Raw genomic sequence first — 19,513 nt, 5'->3', positions numbered from 1 at the left:
TTCCAAATAGCTCAATCATCTCTGTGGCTTCTCTTTGCTGAGCCTCTCTGTATTCTCTATACGCTCCTTCAGGTAAGCATCTCAGAGGAACTGTGGAGCTTTCCTAGGATCCTTAAGGAAAAGTCATTCATCTGACGACATGGTCAATCTCAAGATTCCCAGAGCTGTCAATATCAACTTAATCCCAGTGAAATCTGACTCGAGTTGAAGAGAATACTGGGTTTGTGCTTTCACAAACTGCTTTCACTCTGCTATCACTTGCTCACCCTGGATTTTTCTGCTCTTTGTGCCATCACTTTCTCAATTATTTTAGTTCCTTCCCAGGTCTGTGATACTGTACTTTCAGCACTGAGCTTTTAGCCACTTATTCCTGGTTTCATCTACAATGGACAAATACTACAGCCATTCAGAATCCTTCTTCCCGGAGGCCTTCAGCTCCATCGGCAGGTCCGGCGAGTGTGATGAGCACACACACTGCTGACCTCATTCTCCAAGCCTCAGAAGGAAATGTGGACCGGGACTTCCCAGGGGAAGCCGCCTGCACAAAATATAGATTCCAGACCTACACATTCTCACTTTCTGAATGGAATATGCCAAGAAGGAAAGATCTAAATATATTCTCAAGTCAGAATAGTTCTATTTAACTTGATGATGCTTGTCAAACATTCTGTCAGAAAGATTTTTTTAAAAGACACGATATTACTACCCAGGACTCTATTCTTGTCCCAATATTTGAAAACTGAAACGAGTCCCTCCAGTTTAGCATTACCAGATTTAGTGAACAGAAAGAGAGGATGCCCTATTCAATTCTATTTCAGACGAACAATGAGTCATTTTTTAATGTAAGTATGTTCCGTGTAGTGCTATACATTGTCCATCTCAAATTCAAATTGAATGGGGCCTCTTGTATTTTATCTGGCGATCCTTCTCTGGTTCAGAGGCACAGAGGCTCTCAGTTTCCTTCCTTTAAGAACATACATATTGGGTGGGTGCGGTGGCGTATGTCTGTAATCTCAGCACTTTGGGAGGCCGAGGGAGGCAGATCACTTGAGGTCAGGAGTCTACTTGGTGAAACCCCATCTCTACTAAAAATACAAAAAAAAAAAAAAAAAAAAAAAAAAAAAAAAAAAAAAAGCCAGGCGTGGTGGTGCGCGCCTATAATCCCAGCTACTTGGGAGGCTGAGGCAGGAGAATCACTTGAACCCAGGAGGCAGAGGTTGCAGTGAACTGAGATCGCACCACTGCACTCTAGTCTGGGTGACAGAGCGAGACTCTGTCTTAAATAAAAAATAAATAAATAAAAATAGTTCTAAAAAAAGAACATACATATTAATTTACTTACTCAGACATTACTTAAATAACCACTATGGGCCAAAAACCTTTCTAGCTGTTAGGAGATAGAGCACAGAAAGAACAAATCAGAGGAAAATTCCTGCTCACAAAGAGCTTCTACGAAATCTAAAGGTATAGCAAAGAGGCACTTTGCCATTTCGAATCTACCAGCCTCAGTTCCCCACATGTAAGTGGAGCTATGTAGAAGAAAGAACATGGGATTTGGACGCAGAAGACAACCTTGTCTGTGAGAGCTCAGGCTTGTCACTTAATCTCTCAGGCAGTTTCCTCGCCAATGAAACAGGGACATCACACCTGCCTGACTTCATAGCTGGGGTGAGGATCACATGGAATTTTGTCAGGGAAAGTGCTCTGTACAAAATGTTAAAATGTTATTAACGTCGTTAATGCAATTGCTTTGGTATTTTGGAAGCCAAATCTTTGGAATCTACAAATTTCATATAATTGTGGAAGTTACATAAGAAACTAGACATTTATCCCAAAATTATATGGAAAAGCAACTTAAATTTTTTTTATTCTAGGTAATATTCACAAACATTAAATATAGGCTTCGTTTTCTTTACATACTACTGCAAAAATATTTTGTAAAGTAGCTAACATTATAAATATTCAGTAGCAGGATTATCAAACAAAGTCGTAAGTAATACATTTATATACTTGTTTGATGATGTTGCTAAAGTTTGCCAGAAATACCCATTGCAAACCTTTCTATAAACAAATATGGAGTTGATTGTTTTATGAATTTTTAAAGAAAGTATTTTTAAAAATAGTAAGGAGAAGTGAGGCCTTAATTATGACTTTTCACCTTTTCTCCTTGGCTGCTTTGTTAAATATGCAAAAGGGCAAAATAAGATCAAATGAGGATACGATAAAGCTGAATGTTCGACACCATGTAAAAGTAGTTGGTGAGACATTAAGTCAGAAGTTGGTACACTTTTCAATATACTGTTACAATTTTAGGGGAAATTAACATTATTAAACTACTTCATAGCCAATTCCTAAATTCAATTGGTCTCAACTGCTTTCTCCATGAGTAGAGTTAGATTTGGTACGCCATGACCATAGTAGTTTGGTGTGCTAGAAAGTGGGTCCTTAGGTCGGGCGTGGTGGCTCACGCCTGTAATCCCAGCACTTTGGGAGGCTGAGGCAGGTGGATCACCTGAGGTTGGGAGTTTGAGACCAGCCTGGCCAACATGGCAAAACCTCGTCTCTACTAAAAATACAAAAATTAGCCAGACGTGGTGGCACATCCCTGTAATCCCAGCTACTCGGGAGGCTGAGACAGGAGAATCACTTGAACGTGGGAGGTGGAGGTTGCAGTGAGCCGAGATCACGCCATTGCACTCCAGCCTGGGCCATAAGAGTGAACCTCCATCTCAAAAAATAAATAAATAAATAATAATAAAAAAATAAAAAAGAAAGTGGGTCTTTAAGGAAGTGAGTAATTCATGGTTAGTCCTTCACTAAATTAATGTGTAATTTTGCTTATTTCCAGTAAGACCACACGGAAACTATTCTCATTCTTGTTCTACATACTTTTTTTGGCTGAACTGTCAACCAAAACTGACTTTTATATTCTGGAATAAGCTGGGGACAGAACTTCTTGTTTTCAAGGGAATAGCTATTATAGCCAACTGCTAGGATCTGAGTGACAGACTAGTGCCATATTCGGCGCTGGCCATGCCTGAGTTCCAGCAGCTCTGAGCGAGCAAATGACACAGACCATTTTCTGCCACCTTACATGGTTTGGTGGGAAGGGGTGACGTGGCCCTTTGGTATCGAGGTTAACAGGGAAAGGAAAGGGAGAAGATTATCTCATAATGGGTCCCTCAATCCATACTGGGCACATCTCTGGAGAGTCAGGACCTGAGACAAACGTCTCATGACCTAGTATCTTAGAATTAGACTTTAACACTTTCATTTTGCAAGTGAAAAAATGGATCCAGATGGATTTGCCCAAAGCGGCTGCTGGCAACTGAGACAGAACAAAGACCCTGCTCTCTTGACCTCCGTCGGGGCTTTCCCACCACACTACCCTGCTCACCAATAGTAGGAAGCACGTGTTGAACCTATTAGCAAGCTAATGAGAGTCAGCTGTTAATAATCCAGCAAAGACATTTTCAGGACTGGGTTCCACATTCTTTGCACCCTACGAAAGGTGCTTTGGGGAAAAAAACCTATTAATTAAACGATATGAAAATAATCCTAGGACTTAGCTGTTACTTTTTTCTAAATAACAAAATATTTTTGGCAAGTAAACAACGTAGTTCATACTTCAGTGGAAGGAACATAGCCGGGGTACGGGGCAGGCCAAGTTACACACATACAAGTAAACAAGTGGTCAACTATTTTTAAACGTACTCACCCTGTCCAGTGATTAGGTGACCCAAATTCTGATCTTCTCAGAGGATGGAATTAGGTTATTTTTATTTTGCAACCCACTGATTCCTTCTACTATATATAATACTGCATTTTTGAACAAAATTATATGAAGTTTATTCTCATTTAAACTTCCGTAGGAGCTGAATGACATGATACACAGTCTTCTTCAATTCCTTCTGTCCAAGGGTCTTGAGACGGCCCACCGTTTTATAATGTGTAGGCATTTTCCAGGCCTACAGCACTCTGTTTTTATTTCATTCATTTTTTTGAAACTTTTTATGAAATAATTCTAACACACAGAAGAGTACAGGAATAACATATCTGACTTCATATTCCCACCACTGGCGCTATCAAAATCTAATATTCTTTGCCATACTTGCCTTCAGATTTTTTTTTTTTTAATAAAACATTACAGGTATAATTGAAAGCTATTGGATACTCCTGTATGATATTGCTTATTCTCTCCCCTACTCCTTCTCCTGAGATGACCCCCTATCCTGAATTTGGCATTTGTCATTCCCATGCAGTTTGTTTGTTTGTTTGTTTGTTTGTATGAGACAGAGTCTCGCTCAGTCGCCCAGGCTGGAATGCAATGGCACAATCTCGGCTTACTGCAACCTCTGCCTCCCAGGTTCAAGTGACAATCCTGTCCTAGCCCCACTGAGTATCTGGGACTACAGGCATGTGCCACTACACCTGACTAATTTTTGTGTTTTTAGTAGGGACTGGGTTTTGCCATGTTGGCCAGGCTGGTCTCAAACTCCTGGCCTCAAGTGATCCACCCACCTCCGCCTCCCAAAGTTCTGGGATTATGGGCATGAGCCACTGTGCCCGGCTTCCATGCATGTTTTTGGACTCTAACTGCATATATATGAATCCATACTTAGTGTTCTTTTGCATGCTTTTAAACTTTAAATAAATGACATATTTAAATATTTGGTCATTCCACTCAACAAAATGTTTCTAAGATTAGGCAAAGCAATCCACATAACTCTATTTATTTTAACCCATTATTATGCACTATTGTATGTGTGTAGCACAATTTATTTTCCCAGTCTCCCCTTGGTGCCCATGTATGGCTTTTCCCATTTTAAACAATGTTGCAATAAACATCTTTATACAGTAAGTCCTTATTCAAGGTGGATAAGTTCTTAGAAACTGTAACTTTAAGCAAAGCAACAGATGAGGCAAACAATTTTTCCCCCATCAAGCTTACAACAAAACACTGTTATTTGAGGACTTGCTGTAATGTACACGGTTTTGTTTAAAGTCCACTTCCAAGCACCTATCAACGATTTTAAGAGAGGACTTACTGTACATGACTCCTTATGCACGTGTCCAAGAGTGTCTCCAAGAAACTGTCTAAAAATGGATTTCAGAGTTGAAGGGTATCCATAGCTTCAAGAGTTTATTTTGCTAAACTGTTCTCCAAAGTGATTATACCAATTTACACAGTGTATGACAGTTCCCACTGCTGTCCAATCCTACAAAAATCTGATATTGTTGGACATTTTTGCCAATATGAAGAACATCAAGCGGTATGTCATTGATATTTTTATGGCCATTTCCACAATTACAAGTAAGAAGAACACCTATTTATTGGCCAATCAGGTTTCCTCATCTGTAAACTACCAACTTGTATCTTTTGTCTATTTTTCTGTTATTTGTCTTTTTCTTAATGACCTGTCAGTTATATATGTCACATTCTATCCTGTCTTTTCACTTTATGATTTCTTTTTTGAACAGAAGTTTAAAATTTTAGTGTGGTCACATTTTTAAATATTTTCTATTATGGCTGGGTATGGTGGCTCATACCTATAATCCCAGCACTAGGGAGGCCAAGGCAGGAGGATCAATTGAGGCCAGGAGTTTGAGACCAGCCTAGGTAAAACAGCAAGACCTCATCCCTACAAATAATAAAAACAGAATTAGTTAGGCATGGTAAGGGCAGGCCTATGGTCCCAGCTACTCAAGAGGCTGAGGCAGGAGAATTGCTTGAGGCCGAGAGGTCAGTGCTGCGGTAAGCCATGATCACACTACTGCACTCCAGCCTGGGCAACATAGTGAGACCCTTTCTCAAGAAAAATTTCTATTATGTTTTGTGATTTTTTATTTCTTTTCAAAGGAATTCTTCCTACCCAAATATACAGAGAGCCTCTTATTTTCTCTTCTAAAAGTTAAAAAAATTGTTTTCAAGTGCAGATCTTTATCTAGAACTTATTTCTGTGTATACTGCAGGGTAAGATTCTCTACGTGGACAACCCATTATCCAAGAAACATTTATTGAATACTTAACCCTTTCTTCACTGATTTATAATCCCTCCATGATCAAATATCAAGTTTCAGATTTATATAGGTTTACTTCTGGGCCCCCTACTCTGTTTTGCTGTTCTATTTATCAATTTCTAAGCCAATACAATGCTGTTTTCATTTACTTTAAATCCATAACAAGTCTTAATATCCGGTAGAGTAGATTCCTCTACTTCCTTCTTCAACATTGCCATAGATAATCCTAGGCTATTGCTCTACCACACAAATTTTAGAATCAGCTTGTCAAGCTCCAGAGAAAGTCCAGTTGGAATTCTGAAAGGAACTGAATAGAATTTATCAATTAGTTCAGGATTTTAATTGCTCTAATGGGTTTCTGGACAATAAATATTTGCACTGGAGCTTCCAGGTAGCCAAACACATGGAGACTCCTGGAGGGTGGCTGCTCAGGGAAGGCATGGAAGCTCCATGCCCCTTTCCCCATACCTCACCCTACGTATCTCTTTAATTTTATATATATATATATATAATGAATTAACAAATATCTGGTGGCTGAAAGATCAACTGAAAATGTCTTACCTTTCAAAGCAACAATTACCTTAAAAACTGCCATGCCTCCCATTTATGGACTTACAAACTCTATCACTAAACATACTTTATAAAAACCGAGGCCAGGTGCCATGGCTCACACCTGTAATCCGGTAACTAAGCAGCTTAACTTCAAAATACATTTTAAAACGTTTTTTCCCCTTTCTCCTGGGCTTAAAGATGTAACCTTGAAGCAAACTGCAGAAGCTTTTTCCCTTAGTTTTAAAATAGACTCCATGTCCCAGCCCATTCTCACTGTCTATATTCCCTTCACATTTATCTAACTGCATGCTGGTATCTAATTATCTGCCTACTTAGAAGTTCCAGGGGCTAAACTTGAATCTTGAGTCAGACCAAGCTTGGAGACCCAGCTGCAAAATTCCAGAGATAACTTCAGGGTGGCTAGTCAACAACCCAGCCATTGTTGAGATGACGCCAGCCTGCTTTCCACCTGGACTGGGACCCAAGACAGCCACCAGAACAAGAAACACAGACACTGTACTCAGCATAATTTTTACACGCTTTCCACATCATGTTTTCTCTCTTTAAAACCTGGCCTTGCCCCTACAATTCAAAGTAGTTGCATTGGATGGGAATCTGGCCACTTTCCTATTATTAGTTTTGGCTAATAAAGTCACTTTCTTTTTACGAGACCTGCCTCTTGTTAATTGGACGCTGCATGTGATGAGCAATCTGACTTGTGTTCAGTTACAATCCCAGCACTTTGAGCGGCTGAGGCAGGAAGGTCATTTGAGCTTAGGATTTTGAGACCAGCCTGGGCAACATAGCGAGACCCTATTTCTTCAAAAAATAAAAAACTTAGCTGGGCGAGGTGACCCGTGTCTATAGTCCCAGCTACTTAGGAGGCTGAGGTGGGAGAATCGCTTGAGCCTAGGAATTTGAGGCTGCAGTAAGCCATGATCACACCACACTGCACTCTAGCCTGGGCAACAAAGCAAGACCCTGTCTCTGAATTTAAAAAATAAATAAAATTTTAAAAGATTTTTAGAAATAAGAACCAAAAAATTCTGGGACTCTCTGAACTCTTATTTACACTCTAGATATCTATCATATGATAAGAATTTTAAATATTAAAAAAAATTAGCTGGATGCATAAAATGCACATTGTGGCATTACTTAAGAGTAGGAAAAAATGCAAATAACCTAAATATCAATGACAAGAAGAAATATACCCAATGGTGCACTATGATGGTGAGAAAAATAATGGCTCTAAAAACTACTTATAGCAATAATGAAAATGGTTACTTATGGTATAGCATTAAGTAATAAAATTAGGATATCATTTGTTAGTACAATGTGAATACAGCTGTAGAAAAACTCTGGAATGTGTGCACAGGAAAATAAAATGTACTAAACTGTTTACAATAGTTAGGCTGGGAATACAGAATTACAAATAGAATTCTCCCACCTACCCCACCTGTTAAAAAATCTATTGTAGGGTCAAGGGTGGTGGCTCACACCTGTAATCCCAGCACTTTGGGAGGCCAAGGAGGGTGGATCACGAGGTCAGGAGATCAACACCACCCTGGCTAATACGGTGAAACTTGCTCTACTAAAAATAAAAAAAAATTAGCCGGGAGTGGTGGCATATGCCTGTAGTCCCAGCTACTCAGGAGGCTGAGGCAGGAGAATCACTTTAACCTGGGAGGCAGAGGTTGCAGTGAGCCAAGATCGTGCCACTGCACTCCAGCCTGGGCAACAGAGTGAGACTCAATCTCAAAAAAAATAAAATAAAATCTATTGTCTAAAGAGGTTACTTTTCTATCATAACAAAACACATTGGAAAAAAATAATAATATGAATAAAGTCAGTAGTACCCGGCTGTGTCTTCAGGGTGTCAGTTAAAGTTCAAAGAGACAGTGCTTATACAAAGCAAAGTATTCAAGCCTCATTCAAGCCTCCCAAACACTCAGGGTTTGGGATCTAGTCAATCGCTGATTGTTTTAGAAGTTTTGGGAAAGAGTATCACGCATTTTCTCTGTGAAAAAATAAAAATATTTAGATGTGTGGATTAGTCAGCAAACCTTTATGAATGGGCATTCATTAACATAACTCTGAAATTTCATTTAAATCATGCAAAACACAAAGACTGCCTATTTCATTTTCTTTCAAGTATAAAAGAGAGTAAAGAGCAGGGAGTTTGCCATTTGGAACTGGAAAAAAAATTGCCTATAACATTGTTTCCAGAGCTTGCACTTTTTACCTTAAAAACATGAAAGGCTTCAAACTGGATGTTGGGACTTTTATCCCGAAGGAGGTTCATCATGAGTTTCAGGTTCTCCGGCTTGCTGATGTACTTTGTCATGATGGCAAAGTTGTGACGGTCCAGGATCAGCTCCCCTAGCAGCTAGAGGAAAACACAAAACCAAAGCTGTAATCTCAGAGCCACTTGACTCAAAATACAGCTCACGTCTTCTCACTGAAAAACAAAATATAAATGTGCATAAGAATGGTGTCAGGAAAAAAATTAGAGTGTCCTTAAGTGCATCTTACAGCACAGGCATAAACGCAGTAGTTACTGAGTAAGTTTTTCACACCGTTTTGCTTATCTCAGTGCTTAGTACCTTTCTTTAGTCGGTCTTAGATGCAGCTCACCTAGAGCTAGGCAGAAACAAATTTATGGTTTTCAATACTTACTTTAATTATCTTGCTTCCCACTAATGTATTGCTGCATAGGCATTCAGGTAGAAGGAATAACAAAATTGGTACCATAATGACGCCTTCTTTACCTGCATAAATGTACACTAGGAGTTCACTATTAAGACAGTTTGTTAAATGACTCTTACATTTCCCCGACTTTTATTATGAAACCTGATATAAAGTCAGAAAAAAATAATTGAGCCCAAATCCATATCAAATTTAGTAAGTGCAGCAAGTTTTTATTACAAAGCAAAGCAAAACATTTTTTGGTGACAAATTAATAGTTCCCCAAATACAGCATTACCCTAAACAAAAAATAAAAATACCCAAACTAAGAATAGTTGAAGACCCCCAGCAACACGGCTGAATGTATTGTTGCTCTATCTCAGAAACTTTTTTTTCTCACCATAATTCTGGAGAACAGAATTACAGCCCCTTGGCTGCTGTAGCAATTCCTAAAGCTTCAGCAGCCAGGGGGGCTGAAACTTACTGTAACATAATTTTATATAGAAGATATGTTTAGTTTTCAAATGTCCTATTTACTGGACTTTTTCTGAAGGCCTTGGGAGAGTACCACATAGTTACATGGTTACAGAAATCCTGGATGGGAAGAAAAGTGCACATCAAACTGAGGGCCAACTGTCTATCAAAGGAATCCCAGATGTGTGCAAGCATCTGGCTGCCAGTAAACCACCACTTTGCCTCTGATGTATCTTTTGTGTATTTAACATGTAAGAAGTACACAACCTGAGGTTATTTTAATGCATAAAAATAACATTTGTTAAACCTGAAAAAAGGATGACCCCTGTTGGATATTGGCTGGTCACTAGTTATTCTCATACATATGGAATAGCAACCGTGTAGTCAAATTGTTAATCTGCATCCTCCTTCATCTTTCTGCAGCTTCTAAAGCTAACCTAACACCTTCTGGAAACTTTCTTTGCTCCTGGTTTCTTACCTTGTGCAGCTTGTTCCTATGCTACCTCTTCTATGGCTCCCTTGCCTTTTGTACTACTTACGCAGCAATTTTCCAAGCTGTATACTTGGATCTGCTATCTTTTATCTCCCAACAGTCTCATCTATACCCATGGGTTCAACTGTAACATCCAGGAGGATATCTCCCAAATCTACATTTCTAGTCTCAGCTTCTTTCCTAAACTCTGGACCCACATTTCTAACTGCCCACTGGGCAGTCCCACTTGAACACTGCTGGACTGTCACACTTAGCGTCTCTAAAAGCAACTCCCTTTCTTCTCTTCGTTAATGGCATCAGGAGCTACCCTCCTCCGGTTGGGAAGACAGCTGAAGTCTTCCTTAGCTCCTTTCTTTTCCTTGCTCCTCACATCAAATATCCATCCAAGAACTACCAGTTTTCTGTTTTTAAGTGTTTCTTGAACACCTTTCATTCAATGTTCACAGCCAGTAATCTCATTCAAACCCTCACTACCTTTCAGCTGACCTACTGCCACAGCATGCAAAATGGTCTCTCCTTCAGTCTTTACCTAATCCAATCCATGCTGCACATTTTGTCAAAGAAATCTTCCAAAAATCAGTATTTGTTACCAATTCCACTTAGATTAGAAAGTGAATGAATAAACAAGCAAATTCCTAGATTCCCATAGATTTAGAAAAAAAGTAAATTCATGAAGATGCCGTTCCCAGCCTCTGTGATGTGGAGTCATTTCTCTTGCTTCCTTTCCTCGGCTCCCTTCCTCCATCTTCCCCGCTCTCCTGTCTCTGTGGCTTTACTTCCCCAGCTCCAAAATCTTGAGAAACACTTTCACCTCTTCTCTGCCTGTTCAAACCTGGCCCATCCTCTCAGAACTAGCTCAGACGTCGTCTTCGGGAAAGCCTTTCCTCTTCTCTACAGTTGACTTTGCTTTGCCTTGTAGTGCAGAGTTATTTGTGACCCTGTTTAAAGAATAAGCTCCATAAGGGCGTGTTTCAAATCCCCTTACAACCTAACTGTGTGATGTACATGGGTATTGTTGGGGAAATAAAAGTCCTACCCGCATATCCAGAGCACAATATGGTAACTAATCTCTGAAAGAGACTGCAAACAGACAAAACTGTCCCTTATTACAGTCAAGCAGCTACAATCCATTACATACATATATCCTCAAGCTGAAGGGTAACCTGTCCACTAGGGGAGGACCTGACTACCCTTTCTGTGCACTCTTTCATGGTTCACCCTAATGCACCTAGCAATTGAGGTGACCATTTGTTTTAGCTATTTATCTGAATAATAAAACTTCTCTTATCTCTCTGACAAGCAAAGAGTTGCAGTTTGGAAAACGGTTGAACTCTCCTGGTGACAGGGAAACAGTATTATCTTCCTAGATGCTTATATTTCAAAGGTATGGCTTCCAGACCCTCCAAAAAGAAAAAACAAAAACTAAAAAACTTCTGGGTTGTAAGCCTGTCAAGAGGCTTACTTATCTTCTAAAGATCTATACAGAAAGAATCAAATACTGAATAGACACATATGTATCATATACACACATGTTAAAAGGCTTCAGCAAAAGGAAAATTTCATTTTTAAAAATTTCCACACACATACTCAATAAACATTTGTTGAAGTTATATTTATGAGTTAAGTTCAGATTAGGTCACTTCAATTTTTATTACCTGGGAATACCTACATATAAATTCTATCCAATCTATCCTCTGCTAATAGAATTTCACAATTTTTCTGAAACAATTAATTGTGCTAATTCAACACTAAATCTTTTAGCCATTAAATGTTAATCTATTTTAATATTAACAATGACAAAATGCAGCATTCCAGAATAATGCAAAGCACTATAAAGCAATACTATACCAAGTAAATGGAAAACACACATATTTTACTTCTTTAAAGTTCTTATTTTGTATGCCTCATAGTACTTAGTTAAGCCATACAGCAAGTGGAAATAAGTTTTTTAGAAACTAAAGTGTTTTAATGAAATTGACCAGAGCCCAAAAAATTCCCCAGTTTCCACCAAGCTTCTTTTGAATGATAATCTTTCTTGCTGGTAATTAAATGCCAGGCCTCTGCAGAAGAAAACAATTCCTAAGCTCTGCCACATGATTAAAAGGAATTTCTCTGTTAATTATTCTTTATTGACACCAGGAATTAAGCACCCTAAGGCAGTGCAGGAAAATTTAGAATATGATTAACGAAAGGCAGCAGGTAGCAAGTACTTTGGAATCAGAAAATAACCTAGTACTTAAGACAGTTTATTACTTACAAAGTTGCTATATGATAATCTAACCTCTCTTGTTTCCTGCAATTATGAAACATCTATGTAAAAAGTATTACAGAATCCATTTATATATAAACACCGTTGTGTCAAAATAGAATATACTGCTACCACAGATCTAATTACCAAAAGGAAAAACCAAAATTGCATCAGTGGAGCTTCCAGAACATTTTTCTAGCAAAAAAAAAAAAAGAGTAAACAATATTTAATGAGCTTGATGTTTATATATGAACTTATTTCACAGTCGTCTACCTTTTTGTTTGCTTGAACAGAGTGATGCAAAACAATTTTGGCAACATCTCTTTCTATAATCTAACGTTAAAAAACCCAACTCTCCAGTAACCATTTTAATACTTTCTTCATTCTTAGGTAATTTATCTGCATTTTGTCAGGCATTTTTTTCAGTGTCCCACCAATGCTTGGTTTTACCATGCTATAAATCAGATATCCATGAGACGCCTAACTGTAAAGATTTTAGGCAGGAATAACAGCCAAACAGTACATCTGGGTGAATTAATGAAAAACAGGAAAGATGCCTCGTGAGTAGGCTGAGGCATCTGTAAATAAGTAGGAAGTACAAATGGCTTTCTTCCTCCTAATTTGGTTCAATCACCTTAGTTCATACAAATCTCTCAATTTTGATCCAGTATCTGACAGACCCCCACTGAAAAAAAGGAAAGATTTGGAGAATTTATGAGCAACTTCCTATATGCTGGCCCTTCAGAGCACCATCACCTCTGTTTACTACTCCAATTGCCATCTTCCTTCGAGGGCCACTACTTATTGTACCACAGACAAGCTTATCTCATTTTGGCTATCCTTGTGGAGCCCTACAAATAACGAATTCTTTATGTATGCAGCTGTATAAACAGAATACATCCTTATCTTCATCTGCTCTTAGCAAGCTTTCTGGACATGGGAGAACACAGCACTGAAGTCACTCTCTGCCCAAAGGTCAGTTCCACACACAGTTTGGTCTCATCATTACTGGCTTCAGCACAGACAGCAGCATATCTGTGGGCTTTTTTTCTAGATGGGTCTCCTGGTATGAGTTTCTACACAAAGGGGAAACTCAATAAAAAGTGCCGGATGGCTGGCTGAGAAATGGCCTCCCCAGTAACACGCAGTGGGGGTGCAAATACAAAGGAAACCAGGTCATGGCTGATGCAGGATGGTGGGCAAAGTAAATTGACAAAAAATGTCACACAAAACAGATTGACTTTATTGTCTTAGTTTAAAATTATACTCCAAATTTAGAAGCAAATGCATTGTTCTATGAATGCCATCACCTTGACGTGTAAAAATAACACAAGTATGTGACACTATATCCCAAACCTAGAAAAAATAGGAAAAAATAATAATACAAGTGTGACGTTTAGCAAGCCGGACCATCATATGAGTTGCTGCGCTAAAAACAGTCAGTTGTATCAACTGCTGGAAACATTCTTTTTGTGGGATTCTGAGTGGGTTCTGAAGGGCAGAGATACAACTCTAGTCCACATCTCCCTCCCCTCAGGGGCTCTCCCACCTCCCCTTGGCCACATGGCTGCTTCCAGGCACCATTCCACTGAGGGAGGGAGGGCCACTCATAAATGGATGTGGTCTTACGCTGTTGGGTTCCCTGTCATTTCCACAGCCAGTCAATAGATGCATATCCTCAAGTAGCAGATGTAACTGGGTTTCTCTCTCTCACACACACACACACACACACACACACACACACACACACAAACACCCTTATCAAAGGCATCTTAATTTTTCACAAATTTAGCCCTCTGTTTAAAGATAAACTTATCAGAGACTTCACTGATCATCTAGCTGCTCTGGTACACACACCCCTATCTCCCAAGTCACCGCTTTCGGCCTCCTTTCCCTACTTTTCTTTTTAGTACTTAAAACCATCTGAAAACTATGGATTTATTTGTTTATTTGTCTATTGTCTGCTTTCCACCAACAGAATGTGAAGCCCAGAGCTGTTCTTGGCTGTCATGATATGTCTGTAGAAAGAGCACATAAATATTTGTTGACTAAATGGAATGTCTTATTACCTCCCTCACACCTCCTTCTCCAATAATTCATCAAACTACGCTATTTACGGGTAATTGATAATTGATTTTATTTTTGTTTCCAGCTAGCTGCATCGTCTTTTAATCTCTTGCCAGATTCTGTTTCAGTGTAATCCTGGCAGTATTTTAGAAAAGCAAAATTTCGTAGATGTGATCATGTAGTTTTCTGATATATCTGTTTGTTAGAGTTGATTTTTTTAAAAAATTTCTCTTCTAATTCTTAGGGGATGACCATGTTTCATATTTCAGAATCTCTTCTGTAAATATAATGTGAACATGTCATGTTAAGTGGTGGAAGTCTTTTAAGTAACCTACAGGAAAACACTGACTGACGTGAATGCTCAGGGAATGGGACCTGGCGATGAAATATAGTATAAAAAATTCTTTAGGAAAATATGTTACAAATCTGGGAGATAAATGCTTCCCATAAAACAGAAGCACCATAACATTTCAACTATATAAACATAATTTGATAGTAAAAAATTATTTTATTCTCAAAAATACAGATATTAAGAATTTATCAATTGCTGTGCTTAAAACTTAGAGGGAAGGTTGACTTTTTGCATTTTACATCTTTTTTTTTTTTTTGAGATGGAGTTCCACTCTTGTTGCCCAGGTGGAGTGCAATGGCGCGATCTTGGCTCACTGCAACCTCCACCTCCCAGGTTCAAGCGATTCTCCTGCCTCAGCCTCCCAAGTAGCTGAGATTACAGGTGCCTACCACCACGCCCAGCTAATTCTTGTATTTTTAGTAGAGATGGGGTTTTGCCATGTTGGCCAGGCTGGTCTCAAACTCCTGACCTCAGGTGATCCGCCCACCTCGGCCTCCCAAAGTGCTGGGATTACAGGTGTAAGCCAAGATGCCTGGCCTCAGCAGAAATATTCTAAATTTTACTTATCAGGCACTTACATTGTTACTTCCAAAAGCAAGACAGGACACTTACATTATTTTGCTATAAAATACAGTCATAACATAAAACATAGTAAGTACTTCTCAAGTTATAAAAAAAGATATTTTAATTTTTCTGTGTTTACTCATATACTAATAGACCCATCATTCGCTAATGAGATATCAACTTACGGGGACACTGACTTAAAGAAATTTGATATTACCTTTAAAGACTGTCTCTTAGTAACATAATTCTCAGACTGAAGCAATTTCTCATAGTCTTCAAAAATCTAATGAAAAGAAAATACACATTAGAGTGTAAAAGCAGCAGTGGATTCTCCATATTAGGCTGGCTGGCTTGCTTCTTCAGGAGCAAATTCCCAACTTCTGGCCATTTTACCATCCTTCTTTACATGTGAAGACACTGCGGGGAGGTCAAGAATTCTAAGAGATATCGTTCCCTGTTTTATTTTAGTTCTGCAAATTAGAAATTGAATAGATAAAAACCGAGTAATTTTGAGTCCTTCCAATAAATCATTTTGAACAAAACTTCTAGTAAAAGTTGCAAGAGAACTCATTTTATGCCATTTTAAAGAAATCTTTATGTAAGTCGCCTTGCTGGTGGCTATGGGTCCACAATTTGGGAAAATATTGAATACACTTAAGGCTTCACTTGACAAGCCATAAAGAATCAGACTGTTCAATTCGCTGCATAAACAGATAAAGAACGAGGCAACCTTTGTTGCATGACGGCCCAACTGTTCTCTCGGGAGCACTTCGCTGTCACTGGAAGCTGGGGACACTGGTGCATGAAGTCCTGTTTCCTAACGTGGTCACCAAACATGGCCTAGCCCTTCAGTTTAACACAGAGTGCTGACATCTGGGGAGGCCCAGCATTCACTTCCACCGGGTGTGGGCACACGGCTCAGAGAGCACTGAAGTGGGAGGAACGAGCGCAGCCAGGATGGAGGGCAAGAGATCAGGAACTGACGAGGGTGATAAACTCCCAGCCCTCAGAGAGTCAAGTGCGAGGGGAGTATGTGTGCTGCTGTGTTAACGAGGGCAAGCTGTGCACGCTGACAATCACCGATAGGGAATAAAGTGAAACGTCAAAACACAAAGGTGTCGCTCACATTAAAATCACAGGAATTATACTCTTTAATATGAATGACTTGTTTATTCTATCCTGAAACACAAGGAGAATTTTGTGGGTCATTAAATGCATCAGACAAGCCTTGTGATAAATTTGAACAGTAAATATAAAATGCAAATACATGTATATGGTACGACCCTACTCCCCAGTCCACTAGCTTTATTACTTTAGAGTCATGCACCATGTGCTCCAGTTTCATGGTGTACTGCTAAAGAAATATCAGCTAAAAAGTCTGAAAGGTTTGAAGGGGCATGAGTTCTCAGAGCTCGTATTCAGGCCAATGCAGGAGCCTCAGTAGCTGTGAAATGACTAAATTACACAAGAAGTGACATATGGATGTAAAAACAAAATTAGGTAAATAAGGAGTCAAAGAGAATGAATTTATTAGTCTCTCAAATTGTCATGTATTATACCTGAATGCAAAGCGTTACAGCACAACACATTTACCTCATTCATTCTATAGGAGAAAATAGTAATTAGTTGATAGTGTAGATTTTTCCATATTATCTTAGCCTTTTAAAAATTTCATTTCTTATAAATGTGACATCTAATGAATGTTTCCTTAACATTCCATTGAGCATATATAGTTACTGAACAACCAAACTATATATTAACAGTTCATTTCCTAAATTCAAAAACAGACAATTTTCTTTTTCTTTTTGAGACCAAGTCTCGCTCTGTCTCCCAGGCTGGAGTGTTGTGACGCGATCTCAGCTCACTGCAACCTCCGCCTCCTGGGTTCAAGCAATTCTCTGCCTCACCCTCCCAAGTAGGTGGGATTACAGGCACCCGGCACCACATCCGGCTAATTTTTGTATTTTTATTAGAGACGGGCTTTCACCATCTTGGCCAGGTTGGTCTTGAACTCCTGACCTCGTGATCCACCCGCCTCTTTCAGTCTTTACATTTTGGGATGCCTCTGCCAATAAAAATTATTCTCCTTGCAGTAGAATGAGGTTATCAGAGGCTGAGGAAGGTAGGAGGGAGTGGGGATGAAGAGAGGTTGGTTAATAGGTATAAAAATACAGTTAGAAGAAATAAGTTCTAGCATTCAACAGCACAGTAGGGTGACTATAGTTAATAATCTATTGTATATTTCAAAATAGCTAGAAGAGAAGATTTGCAAAGTTCCCAACACAAAGAAACGATAAATATTTGAGGTGATGGGCATCCTGATTATCCTGATGTGATCATTACAAATTGTATGCATATATCAACATATCCGATATACCCCATAAACATGTATAATTATTTTGTATCAATTTAAAAAATCATTCTCCCCTCACATTTTACACTTAAAACAAATACTCTAGTTGATTCTATGGCTATTTCCTTTATCACCTGAGGACATAAAAATCACTTTTGATTTTATAATTATATTGCTAATTCCTAATCTTAAATTGAAGGACACGGGCAAAAATAAAATTTATTTTACTTATAATAAAAAGACAAGTAGTTAAATATTTGTGATTTGAATGTGTGAAGATATACTATTGATAGGTAGAGTGGGCCACACCTTCTCAGCATTCAGGAGTATGCTGCAACTTTTGTCTAGGATATAAATGATTCAGAGACTCCTTGAGGACTATTATTAATACTTGTTTGCTACCACTGGTCCATATGCCTCTTATGTGCCCAACTACACTGCATACTGTAGGGAAGGCATAAAGTCATAGTTATCATCAAAAATGCACTTCTTTTTGTAAGTACATATAATTTAATTCAATACTAAAGATTTCAATCAATAAAGTTACTTTACCTTAATTTACTTATTACTACCATAAATATCATATACACATGAAATTGTTTTTTGCTTTTAACAGACAAAGACAAAAAATCCACCCATCATACCATATATATAAACATTTAGAATTTCTTGGTTTGGGCATCAATCATATAAATAGTTAAGTGCTCCTTTAAGACAGCAGATTACATTCCTGCTGTTATGTGTCAGGCACTAGACTGGGTGATGGGGATAGAGTAGTAACATTAACTAACACATGTAAAAATGCCAAAAACCCCAGTAAAAAATAACTCTGGCTGTTGCTAGGATGAGGATCAGAGACTCCACCCTTCCCTAAGTCCTAGTTTAGATGCATGCTCTCCAACATAGGGCCATATGTGGCTACTGAGCACTTGAAACGCGGCTAGTCCAAACTGAGATGTGCTCTAAGTGTAAAATACACATCAGATCTCAAAGACTCAGCATGAAAAAAGGATGTAAAATAGCTCGATCATTTTTCACTTCATCTTAGCCAAAAGACCGAGAAGCGATGATCATTTTCCATATTGATTGTACATTGGAATAACATTTTTGATATGTTGGGTTAAATAGATTATTAAAATTAATTTCACCTGTTTCTTTTTACCTTTTTGTGTGGCTAACTAGAAAATTTTAAGTAACACAGTGGCTCTCATTTCTGGCTTGCATTATATTTCTACTGGACAGCACTGAGCTAGAGCATCTGAACCAACACTAGAACAAAACATGTAAAGTTTTCCTTCCAGGTTTGTGCTATATTATACTTTAATCATGCTGCTTCTATTGCTTATACATTTAGTAAAAGCATAGTTGCTCTTGGATGGATCTGTCACCACCAAATGTCTGACACTGCATTAGGTATTAGGAAATTAGTAACAATAATTAAAAACTAATACCGAGTGCTTACTCTGGTCCTGTGCTAAAAACTTTAAATCTTGTCAAATTCCCTTAACAACTGTATGATGCAGGTATTATTACTATCTTCATTTTGCAGTGGGTGTAGTAACCTGCCCAGGGCCACACAGTTAGTAAGGAGGCAGGTCTTGAAGCCAAGCAAGCATGCAGACTCTATAGTCCATACTGTGCTCTTAACCCTGTGTCCTGCAGATAAGATTCCTGCCTCTTAGGGGGTGCAAGGGCCAGCCAGAA

General features: G+C 38.7%; 1 protein-coding gene across 1 annotated transcript in view; it reads right to left on the bottom strand.

The window, feature by feature from the left end:
- The window catches only part of CAB39L (calcium binding protein 39-like), a 146,057-nt gene that overhangs the window by 10,034 nt on the left and 116,510 nt on the right, over positions 1-19,513 (bottom strand). Inside the window, exons 8-9 of the mRNA XM_011988798.1 lie at positions 15,674-15,739; positions 8,816-8,959 (exon numbers count right to left, since the gene is read on the bottom strand). Of these exons, the coding sequence (XP_011844188.1) occupies positions 8,816-8,959; positions 15,674-15,739 (210 nt within the window). The remainder of the gene's footprint in view (positions 1-8,815; positions 8,960-15,673; positions 15,740-19,513) is intronic.

The sequence above is a fragment of the Mandrillus leucophaeus genome, unplaced genomic scaffold (genome assembly GCF_000951045.1).
Source record: "Mandrillus leucophaeus isolate KB7577 unplaced genomic scaffold, Mleu.le_1.0 Scaffold338, whole genome shotgun sequence".
Lineage (NCBI taxonomy): Eukaryota > Metazoa > Chordata > Mammalia > Primates > Cercopithecidae > Mandrillus > Mandrillus leucophaeus.
Note: the sequence above shows the minus strand (reverse complement) of the source record. Positions and strands in the feature narration are given on the sequence as shown.